A 12,549-nucleotide genomic window follows, 5' to 3' on the forward strand; every position below is an offset into this window, starting at 1 on the left:
TACTGTGCAGCTAGGTATTTTATAGCTTTAACTATTACCATGAAAAAGGTTAAAACTTAACAAACTGTCCAACTTAATAAGTTAGAAAAAAGTATAGTAAACACAGTTGAAATAATGAGCAAATAAGAACAAAAATTAATCAAGTAGTAAACAAATATATAATAGAGAATACCAACAGCCCCATGAATCAGCAGTTGAAAGAATTAATAAAATTTAAATAAATATTAAATATATATACATATATATATAGAGAGAGAGAGAATATGTGTATATAAATAAATATATATATATATATATATATATATATATATATATATATAGAGAGAGAGAGAGAGAGAGAGAATATGTGTATATAAAATATATATACATATATATATATATATATATATATATATATATATATATGTATTTGTTACACATTGACAAATAAGAGGATATAATAAACAATGTAAAGACAAGTCTAAGAACTTGGAACAAATTGTTATATTTCTAGGGAAAAAAAGAAATTCACTAAATCTGATTTAAGAAGTATTAGAAAATTCAAATTGTACTACAGAATCCAAGTGGTTAATAGTTTAAATTATTTTCAACAAGAAAACCTAAGGCCCAGATGACTACCGGTGAATTCTGAATTGTCTTCCAGGTGATACAGGAAAGAGAAAGGTAACACCTCCAGCCCCTCTACAAGACTAGCAAAAGCCTCATGCCAAAAACTGACAAAATAATCATGAACTAATTTCATTCATAAACATAGATTCAAAAATTTTAAATAAAATATTAGCAAACAATCTAAGAAGGTTGTTTTTACATTAGAAAAATCTATGAATAAAATTCCCATTTTAATGGGTTAATAGGAGAAACATAATTATCTCAATAGATGCAGAAAAATAAATGATACTTGATAAAATTTCTTTTTTTTTCACTTTTAATTTTTTTATTAAGGTATTATATGTGTACATATCTTACCATTGTCCCCCCCAACCCACTCCCATACATGCCCGCACCCCCCAGAGTTTTGCGTCCATTGGTTATGCTTACATGCATGCATACAAGTCCTTCGGTTGATCTCTTATCTCCCCCACCTCTCCCTAACTTTACCCATGTAATTTGACAGTCTGTTTGATGCTTTACTGTCTCTGTATCTATCTTTTTGTTCATCAATTTATAATGTTCTTTATTATCCATAAATGAGTGAGATCATGTGGTATTTTTCTTTCATAACTGGCTTATTTCACTTAGCATAATGTTCTCCAATTCCATCCAGGTTGCCGCCAATGATGAGAATTCCTTCTTTTTTATGGCAGCATAGTATTCCATTGTGTAGATGTACCACTGTTTTCTGATCCACTCATCTGCTGATGGGCACCTAGGCTGTTTCCAAATCATTGCTATTGTAAATTGTGCTGCTATGAACATAGGGGTGCATATATCCTTTCTGATTGGTGTTTCTAGTTTCTTCGGATATATTCCCAGGTGTGGGATTACTGGGTCAAATGGGAGTTCCATTTTCAGTTTTTTGAGAAAACTCCATACTGTTTTCCACAGTGGCTGCACCAGTCTGTATTCCCACCAGCAGTGCATGAGGGTTCCTTTTTCTCCGCATCCTCGCCAACACTTGTCCTTTGTTGATTTGTTAATGATAGCCATTCTGACAGGTTTGAGATGGTACCACATTGTCGTTTTGATTTGCATCTCTCAGATAATTAGTGGCTTTGAGCATGTTTTCATGTGTCTCTTGGCCTTCCTTCTGTCTTCTTTTGAAAAGATTCTATTTAGGTCCGTTGCCCATTTTTTTATTGGATCATTTATCTTCCTTTTATTAAGTTGCATAAGCTGCCTGTAGATGTTGGAGATTAAACCTTTATCAGTGCTAGCATTTGCAAATATGTTCTCCCATAGAATGGGCTTTCTTGTTGTTTTGTTGATGGTTTCTTTTGCTGTAAAAAAGCTTTTTATTTTGATGTAGTCCCATTTGTTAATTTTCTCTTTAGCTTCCATTGTCCTAGGGGCAGTATTGGTGAAGAAATTCTTTTGGCATATGTCAGAGATTTTGTTGCCTATGGATTCCTCTAGTATTTTCATGGTTTCCCATCTTATGTTTAAGTCCTGTATCCATTTTGAGTTTATTTTTGTGTATGGTGTAAGTTGGTGATCTAGTTTCATTTTTTTGCATGTATCTGTCCAATTTTCCCAACACCATTTATTGAAGAGACTGTCTTGACTCCATTGTATGTTCATGCCTCCTTTGTCAAATATTAATTGAGCATAGTGGTTTGCGTCGATATCTGGATTCTCTATTCTGTTTCATTGATCTATATGTCTGTTCTTGTGCCAGTACCAGGCTGTTTTGAGAACAGTGGCTTTATAATACAGCTTGAAGTCTGGTATTGAGAACCCTCCTACTTTATTCTTCTTTCTCAGGATTGCTGTGGCTATTCGAGGTCATTTTTTATTCCAGATGAATTTTTGGAGAGTTCTTTCTAGGTCTGTGAAATATGCCATTGGTATTTTAATAGGGAGTGCATTGAATCTATAGATTGCTTTGGGCAGTATGGACATTTTAATGATGTTGATTCTACCAATCCATGAACATGGTATGTTCTTTCATCTGTTTATGTCTTCCTCTATCTCTTTTTTCAGTGTCCTGTAGTTTTCCGCGTATTGGTCTTTTACCTCCTTAGTTAAGTTTATTCCTAGGTATCTTAATTTATTTGGTGCGATGGTAAATGGGATTGCTTTTTTAGTGTCTCTTTCTGTAAGTTCACTATTGGTCTATAGAAATGCCATAGATTTCTTGGCGTTAATTTTGTATCCTGCTACATTGCCGAATTAATTTATTAAGTCTATTAGTTTTTTGATGGAGTCTTTTGGTTTTTTTATGTACAATATCATGTCATCTGCAAATAAGGACAGCTTTACTTCTTCTTTTCCAATTTGGATGCCTCTTATGTCTTCTTCTTGTCTAATTGCAATAGCTAATACTTCCAGTACTAGGTCAAACAGGAGTGGTGAGAGTGGGCATCCCTGTCTTGTTCCTGTTCTTAGGGGAAATGGTTTTAGTTTTTGCCCATTGAGTATGATGTTTGCTGTGGGTTTATCATATATAGCTTTTATTATGTTGAGGTATGATCCTTCTGTTCCCAACTTGTTGAGAGTTTTTATCAAGAAAGGGTGTTGGATTTTGTCAAATGCTTTTTTTTTGCATCAATTGATATGACTATGTGATTTTTATCTCTCAATTTGTTTATGTGATGTATCACGTTTATTGGTTTGCAGATATTGTACCATCCTTGCATTCCTGGGATAAATCCTACTTGGTCATGGTGTATGATCTTTCTGATGTACTGCTGGAGCCGATTTGCTAGAATTTTGTTGAGGATTTTGCCATCTATGTTCATGAGGGATATTGGTCTGTAATTCTCTTTCATTGTGTTGTCTTTATCTGGTTTTGGTATTGGGGTGATGCTGGCTTCATAGAAGGAGCTTGGAAGTGTTCCTTCCTCTTGAATTTTTTGGAATAGTCTGAGGAGGATAGGTTTTTGTTCTTCCTTGAATGTTTGGTAAAACTCTCCTGTGAAGCTGTCTGGCCCTGGGCTTTTGTTTGCCGGAAGCTTTTTGAAGACTGCTTCAATTTCTTCCATAGTTACTGGCCTGTTGAGCTGTTTAGATTCTTCCTGATTGAGTTTTGGAAGGTTATATTTTTCTAGGAATATGTCCATTTCCTCCAGGTTGTCCAGTTTGTTGGAATAGAGAGAGTTGTTCGTAGTATTTTGTAACAATCCTTTGTATTTCGGTGTGGTCTGTTGTTATTTCACCTCTTTCATTTCTGATTTTGTTTATTTGGGTCCTCTCTGTTTGCTTCTTGGTGAGCCTGGCTAGAGGTTCATCAATCTTGTTTATCCTTTCAAAGAACCAGCTCTTGGTTTTGTTGATCTTTTATATTGTTTCTTTGGTCTCTATGTCATTTATCTCTGCTCTGATCTTTATTATTTCCTTCCTTCTGCTTACACTGGGCTTTTCTTGTTGCTCTCTTCCTAACTATTTGAGTTGTAGGGTTAGGTAATATATTACCATTGTTTCTTGTTATTTTGCAGTAGGCTTGTAGAGCTATGAACTTCCCTCTCAGGACTGCTTTCGCTGTGTCCCATAGATTTTGGATTGTTGTGTTTTTATTGTCATTTGTTGCCATGATGTTTTTTATTTCTTCCTTGATGATAACATTTTTTAGTAAATGGAATTAGGGGATAAAGTGCCTAACTTTATAAAGGGCAAAACTCTATAACATAATATTTGATGACTCACTAAAAGCATTTCCTTTACAAATGAAGAGCTGGATAATGTGACTGCTATTGCCACTCATGTTAAACATTATACATTAGGCTGTGTGATGCAGAAGAAAAGTAAAAAAAAAAAAACAAGTGCAGAGTGGACAGGAAGAAACTACCGTAATTCTAAAATGCTACAAACTGAGGAACTGCTACTGGAGTATAGAAAACAAATGCTGGGGCTGGTGAAGTGAGCACATAAAATATGCCTTTGCTGGGAGTCTCTAGACAAGTGGCATTCCATCCGTGTAAGTCACATCTAGATGGCCACACCAGGTATAGAGTAGTTTACAATGTAGTTGATTTATAGTCTGTTCTGAACAGTCAATGCCCGTGCTGAACTGAATGATAATTATTTTTAGTAACACATTTTTGTCAGTTTTTACCTTTTCCCATCCCAAAAGAGTCTTTTGTCATTTTGCCAGGTAAGATATTTTGTTTCTCTTCCTCACCTAAGATCTTTCTCTACTCTTTGGAAGAGAAGATACTCTTGGTTGCTACAGGGTGAGTCACAAGATATCAGACTATATCTGAACTGTGAAATATGGTAGCCACTAGCCACATGGGGCTTTTTAAACTTAAACTGATTGAAATTAAATACAATTTAAAATTCAGTTCCATAGCCACACTAGCCACTTTCTAGCCCTCAATAGCCATACTTATATCTGAGTGCAGCCATAGAGCTTTCCATGATTAGATATATTAAATAGTGCTAGTCTATAAAATTAGTGCCATTTTTTGCATTTGTTCAGGTGGACAATAAGCAGAATTCTCCAATTTGGATCAGTTTGTTTGCCTCTATATCACGTTAATATCTTCTCCACAGGACAGAATCACCATGGCTTTGGCACTGCTTGGTCACCTCTTCTTGCTCAAAGTGTCTTATGTGAACTTTGTGTTTAGGCTAGCCTGTATCTTCTTCCCCAAGAATGGAATTATCAAAATTCTACAACGGCAATTCATAAATTAAGCATGTTCATATCTCCAGGAATTTAGTCTATTTTTCATATCCAATACATTCTTTAGAGAGATATCAGTTACACATCAACTGTAGTTTCTTTGAAGATTTTCCTACTCTCAAATACATCATAATTTTCCTGTGTGTTCTCTACTGGTGAATTCTAGGCTGTATCTCATACTTTTACCTCCCTTATTTGCTTGATTCAGTTAGAAATGTGGAAAAATAGACTATAGCCGTTTTCTGTTCATAACGGTGCCAGGAAGACTTATGCTGACTCCACTTCATCAAAGAGCTCTTCAGTTATCAACACAAACTGTCATTAGCTGTCCACAGGAACAAACCTATTGGGAAATAGTGTTCTTCAAGCATAATCATTTGACTTTTGATTCCCTGAGTTTGGTTTGATTATAAATTGGGTTTTTATTCCCCCCCTGGGGATAGTTCATTTCTTATAATGAAACCCAATCTTATCATCTTTTTAGAAATTGAACATATGATATCAAATTCCACCAAAACCTTCATACTGAGATCGTTACTGCTTCTTCCCAATTACAACCTGGCCAAGTGCATCATTAACTATTTTGCTTTCTACGACATGAAAAAATGGTGCTCCATGAAAAATCCTCCTGCCTATTTAAACTGTGATGACGAAAGTAAGTATCTCAGGGTTCCTATGTATCTAGGAAGTTAGTTTCAGGGTCAGCCCATGAGACATGTGGGGTCTGCTCATATTTCAAAGGAGTCAGGCTACCTGTATTTAGGTCATTTTATGAGGCTGGGGGAAAGAACGTTTAAATATAATGAGCCTCAAAAGAAAATCTAAGGTAAGTTTGAAGCTGTCATCAGAACTAAGAGCTGCTGACAATCAACCACCTAATAACTTTACATACATTATCCTAAATCTTCACAAGCTCAAGCTACCTTTTAAAAAGTCACTTGAGGAAAGTGCCTGTGCCCAATCTCACACAGCTTTCCTGGAATTCAAAGCTATGTTCTTTCCTTGTGCGATGTACTTCCTCTATGACAGCAGTGGGGAACATCCAGCCCACGGGCTGTATAAGGCCTGCAAAATCATTTTGTCTGGCCCTGCCAAGGCATTAGGGGTGAGTTATTTCAATGTTTGACCAAATACAACAGGCTAATTTTTAAGCTGATAATTTTGTGTGGCCCACAAATGTTGTTATAAATATCCAAATGGCCCTTGGCAGAAAAACATTTCCCCACACCTGACCTATGGGAAAAACCTCCAGGGGAAGGCTTTGTATTATAACTGTATTATATTTACTTGTATTCCCCCCAATACCATCACCACTCAGAATCACACATTAATTGGCACACAACTTATTTCAAGGAATGAATTATTTGGGTATCCTATCTAATAAAAGAGTAATATGCAAATTGACCATCACTCCAACACACAAGATGGCTGCCCCCATGTGGTCAAAGATGGTTACCCCCATGTGGACACAAGATGGCCACCCCAAGATGGTCAGCAGGGAAGGACAGTTGGGAGGGACCAGGCCTGCAAGGGAAGGCAGTTGTGGGCAATTAGGCCAGCAGGGGAGGGCAGTTGGGGTGACCAGGCCGGCAGAGGAGGGAAGTTGGGGGTGACTGGGCCTGCAGGGAAGGGCAGTTGGGGGGAACCAAGCTGGCAGGGGAGCAGTTAGGCATCAATCAGGCTGGCAGGAGAGTGGTTAAGGGGTGATCAGGCTGGCAGGCAGAAGCAGTTAGGGGCAATCAGGAAGGCAGGCAGGCGAGCAGTTGGGAGCCAGCAGTTCTGGATTGTGAGAAGGATGTCCAACTGCCCGTTTAGGCCTGATCCTACCGGGATGAGGCCTAAACGGGCAGTTGGACATCCCTTGAGGGGTCCCAGATTGGAGAGGGTGCAGGCTGGGCTGAGGGACCCACACCCATGCACAAATTTTGTGCACTGGGCCTCTAGTCCTATTAATAATTTGGGAGCCCTAGCCAGTTTGGCTCAGTGGATAGAGCATCAGCCTGCATACCGAAGATGACCCATGGTTTGATTCCAGTCAAGAGCATGTACCTCAGTTGCAGGCTCCTCCCTGGCAGGAGGCAACCAATCGATGTGTGTTTCTCTCACATCAATATTTCTCTCTGTCTTTCCCTCTCTCTTTTCCACTCTTAAAAAAATCAATGGAAAAGTATCCTCAGGTAAGGATTACACATAAATAATAATAATAATAATAATAATAATAATAATAATAATTTGGGGAGAGGCATTATAGAATTTTTCTAGGATCATTTAATTTACCTATATTTTAAAATTTATTGGAGTAAATTTGTTCATAATATATTATGGTATTTTAATAATTATAAGTTTGAATAGTGATATTGCCATTTACATTTGTCATATTCCTAATCTTTCCACTTATATTTTTTTCTTGATAAATCTTACCAGAAGTAAGATTTTATCAATTATATTAGTCTTTTAAAGAAGCAAGCTTTTACATTTATTGATTCTTTCTATTGTATCTTTGTTTTCTAAATTTTTAATTGATATTATTATTTTCTTTCACATTCTCCATTTTGGGGGATTAATTTTCTAACATCATAAGATGGGTTCTTAAATCATTTATTGTCAGTCTGTCTTCTTTTCATTACTAGGATATCTCTCACTGGTGCTTGGGAGGTTTGTATTTTTCTTAATTAGATTCTCTGAACTTCTTGCCTCTGAGATTTGATGTCTCAATACTTTTGGAAAATTCTTATCTTGGGAAGGCAACACTTTTGAGAAGAACAAATTGAAAGGATGAACAATCCCTTAGAGGCCTGATATATAAAAAGGAGACAACAGCATAAGTTAAAAGTACTGCAGAAACAAAGGGTTAAATGGGAATAAGAAAACTTCATCCACACCACCACTAGCAGAAAAACATTTATTAAAGAAATTATATTTTGACTTACCAACAGAAATAGCTTTCATATAGTAAGCAAACAAGTAATCATCCCAAAGCCATCATCACCACTCCATAACATTGCTGTTTTGATTGTGCAACAGAAAGAGACAACCAATAGCCATGCAAAGTTGATATGACTATAAAAATATAAACAAAAATATAAGAAATTAATCTGTTAAAAACCATGGAGTCAAATTAATTAAAAATATACATTTGGTGGGGGTAGGTATGGGGAGGAAATATGGCTAAAGGTTAAGATACTAGGTGGAGGAAATGGTCTTTATTATACAACTAGAAGCCCGGTGCACGAAATTTGTGCACGTAGGTGGGTTGTCCCTCAGCCCAGCCTGTACCTCTCCAATCTTGGACCCCTGGAGGGATGTCCGACTGCCCGTTTAGGCCCGATCCCACTGGCAGTCGGACATCCCTCTCACAATCCAGGACTGCTGGCTCCCAACTGCTCACCTGCCTGCCTTCCTGATTGCCTCTAACCTCTGCCAGCCTGGTCCCTCTCAACTGCCCTCCCTTGCAGGCCTGGTCCCTCTCAACTGCCCTCCCTTGCAGGCCGGGCACCTCCCAACTGCCCTCTTCTGCCGGCCATCTTGTAGTGGCCATCTTGTGTCCACATGGGGGCAGGATCTTTGACCACATGAGGGCAGACATATTGTGTGTTGCAGTGATGATCAATCTGCATATTACTCTTTTATTAGATAGGATAGAGGCCTGGTGCAGGAGTGGGAGCCAGCTGGTTTGCCCTGAAGGGTGTCCCAGATCAGGGTGGGGGTTCCCTTGGGCGTGGGGCGGCCTGAGCGAGGGGCCTGTGGTGGTTTGCAGGCCAGCCACGCCCCCTGGCAACCCAAGCGGAGGCCCTGGTATCTGGAATTTATTTTCCTTCTACAATTGAAACTTTGTAGCCTGGAGTGGAGCCAAGCCTGCTGCTCCCTCCGCGGCTGGCAGCCATTTCTGTGGCAGTTAATTCACCTTCTATAATTGAAACTTTGTAGCCTTAAGCAGAGGCTGGGCCCAGACAGGGTGTACAGAAAGCTTTGCTTCCCCTGTTGCTGCCGGCAACCCTGGCTTGCTCTCTCAAGCTCCGTTCTGCCACCATTTCTGTGTGAATTTGTTTACCTTCTATAATTGAAACTTTGTAGCTTGAGTGGAGGCTTAGGCCTGCAACAGCTCTCGGAAAGCTTGGCTTGCTCTGTTACCTGGGAAACCTTGCTCTCTGTGGCTGTAGCCATCTTGGTTGGGTTAATTTGCATACTTTCTCTGATTGGCTGGTGGGCGTGGCTGGTGGGCGTGGCTTGTGGGTGTGTCGATGGTATGGTCAATTTACATATTACCTTTTAATTAGGTAGGATTCAATTTCACTTCATATTAGAGATTTTTTTAAATGACAGCATGGAGCGGGTATCCAAGATAGCAGCAGAAGTTACAAAGTTCAAAGTGGAATTACAAAGGAGTCAGCAGGGAGAAGCCAGGACCCAGTGCCCCTAGGCCACAGACAAACTGCTGGGACAAGACGCCTTCAGACACATGGTCCTGATGTTGCAACCTGTTGTGCCTGAACCATGGCTCTGGGATGACTGGTCCCACTGCCTAAGCGAGTGCATGCCCAGAGGCATAGACCTGATGTCCTGACCTGGCAAGCAAACCCAGTGCCACTGGATGACTGGTCCCACTGCCTTGACATGGTGCACCTGGCCCTGCCACTGTGACTCAGTGACCCCAGATGCATGGTCCTGCCACCAGAACCCATTGTGCCTGAACCCATGCCCCCAGATGACCAACCAAGCTGCCTTGAGACCAACCCTGCAGTTATGACCCAATGTTCCCTGCGTTCATGACCTGATGCCCCTGGACATATGGACTTGCCACCATGACCCAGCACATCTAACCTGACACTACTAGAAGATAGGACCCACCACTGTGAACCAATGCGACCCATCATCCCCAGATGCACAAACCTGCCCCTGCAATTGGCCCACTTCACCTGGTGCCCCAGACAACTGGACAGCTAAAATGGGGAGACAAAGACATAATTCCCAAATGAAAGAAAAGGAGGAATCATGAGAAAAGGAATTAAATGAAATTGAGGCAAGCAATTTGTCAGATAAAGAATTAAAAGTAATGGTTATAAGGGTGCTCAAACAACTTAATGAGAAATACAAGCAACTTAGTGAGAACTATAAGGAACCTAATGAGAACTACACCAGCATGAAAAAAGAGGTAGAAAATGAATAAGAATCAAGCAGAAGATTCTAACATGGCAGTTGGAAGGACTGGAGTGAGGGAGAGAGAGTGAGTGAGTGAGTGAGTGAATGTTTGGACGTGGTGTGTGTGTGCATGTGCGTGTGTGTGTGTGTGTGTGTGTGTGTGTGAGAGAGAGAGAGAGAGAGAGAGAGAGAGGAGAGAGAGAGAGAGAGAGAGAGAGAGAGAGAGAGAGAGTAAGTCCTATGGTGCAGGAGTCTTGGGGGTGGGCGGTTTGGGCTCTCCTGGCCAAAGAGTCACTGCTATTGCCACAGGCACTCTCTGGGTGTGGCTCTGGCTCGGAAACCATGCCATCTTGAAGGATTTACAAGGTCCTCCTTGGGAGAAGGCTGCAGGAAGCTGCAGAGGCTAGGCTAGCTGTAGTCAAGGTCTGAACCCACGAGCACCCCACCTCAGAACCCACACACACATGTGTCCCAAGGACAGAATCCAGACTCAGTGCATTCCATCCAAAGACAATACCAGACAGTGCACCTAAGTGAACACCACCTGGGCTCTGTGTGTGCCTGCCACAGGCACCACTGGGGCCGTGCACCTAAGTTAGCATCAGCCCGGACACCACTCCAGTCCATGCAGCTAAGTGAACATCAGCTAAATCCTGTGTGCACCTGCCACAAACACCTCCAGCATCAGCTCCATGGGGGAATGGAGTACTGCTCAGAACAGGGACAATTAAGACATGAGACTCAGGAAGACCCAGCCTCAGGACTGAGGATTCCCTGCTTGCTGGACTACTAGGGGCTTGAACCTCTCAGACCTCAATCAGGTTGCCCAGGGCCAGAAAGGAACAGTGAGTCACATTCACCTGCACCAGAGAAGCTCTCAGGAGGCTCAGGATAGACACACCAAGGGACCAGACTCAACAACATCAGAGCAAAATGTAGTGAGCAAAACAAATTGTGTACCCAAAGGATTATGAGTGTGTGTGTGTGTGTGTGTGTGTGTGTGTGTGTGTGTTGTTGTTTTTTTGCTTGTTTGTTTATTTCTTCTTTTTCCCTCTCTTCTCTTTTTTCTTGCATCTCTCTAATTTCTCTCTTCCCTTTGATTCTATTCTACTTTTTTCTATTATTATTAATTTTTCTTATTTTGTCTTTCTCCTTTTTCCATTTTACTTTTCTATCTATATCTTAACATATCAATTATTATTATGTTTTGAATTCATTATTATTAATTCACTAGAGGCCCGATGCACGAAGATTCATGCAAGAATGGGCCTTCCTTCCCCTGGCTGCCGGCACCACCTTTACTCAAGCCAGAGCTGCCTTTTCGCTCTGGCTTGGAGCCTCCAGCCCGGAGCCGCCTTTCCACCTTCCCACGCTGCCCAGAGGCCCGGAGCAGCTAGGGTAGGGTGGAATGCCCCACCCCTGGCCACTTGGCACCTGCGTATGCAAATTAACCGCCATCTTTGTTGGGTTAATTTGCATTCTCACTCCTGATTGGCTGTAGGCATCACAAAGGTATGGTCAATTTGCATCTTACTCTTTTATTAGTGTAGATTTATTTTTGCTTTCTTTTTATTTCTTCCTCCTATATTAGCTTTTTAAAAAATATTCCTCCGTGCTTCCATATAGCCATTTTGGGTCGTCTTCTTTCTCCCATTTTCTTTTCAACCCCTCTGAGTCTTTGGTTGAATGTTTTATGGTATTCTTTTTATATTTTCTTTACTTTCCTTTTTCTTGTTTTTCCTTCTTAGTTTTCCTGTTGTTGCATTGAGTACCTTGATTTTCATGGTGTGATTAGTTTGGTCCTGTTGGTTCTTATTCTGTTCTGTCAGCACCTGTATAATAGTTGGCATGATGACATTGGGGTTGAATCTCACTGGCAGCAAGTCAGAGGAGAGATTTCTCCTACAAATGGGACATCAACAATCAAGCCCCAATTACAACAGGAGAGCCCAAATAATACACACAAGAGTCATTCCTAAATATCAAGTTCAGGTGAACAAAGAGACTGCACCATTGGACCCCTCAAGAAACTTTCTACATAAGGCCATTCCCAAAACACTGGAAGGCATAACAGTTTTATCTAATACATAGAAGCAAATACAAAGAGGCAGCTAAGATGGAAAAAT

At 40.3% G+C, this 12,549-nt stretch overlaps 1 protein-coding gene across 1 annotated transcript in view; it reads left to right on the forward strand.

Moving 5' to 3' along the window:
- The window catches only part of LOC307110038 (phospholipid-transporting ATPase ABCA3-like), a gene marked incomplete at both ends in the record, with an annotated part of 237,702 nt that overhangs the window by 178,177 nt on the left and 46,976 nt on the right, over window positions 1-12,549 (forward strand). The window contains 1 exon segment of the mRNA XM_079789076.1: window positions 5,771-5,939. Within this exon segment, the coding sequence (XP_079645202.1) occupies window positions 5,771-5,939 (169 nt within the window).

Source organism: Cnephaeus nilssonii, assembly GCF_951640355.1.
Source record: "Cnephaeus nilssonii genome assembly, chromosome: 2".
Taxonomy (NCBI): domain Eukaryota; kingdom Metazoa; phylum Chordata; class Mammalia; order Chiroptera; family Vespertilionidae; genus Cnephaeus; species Cnephaeus nilssonii.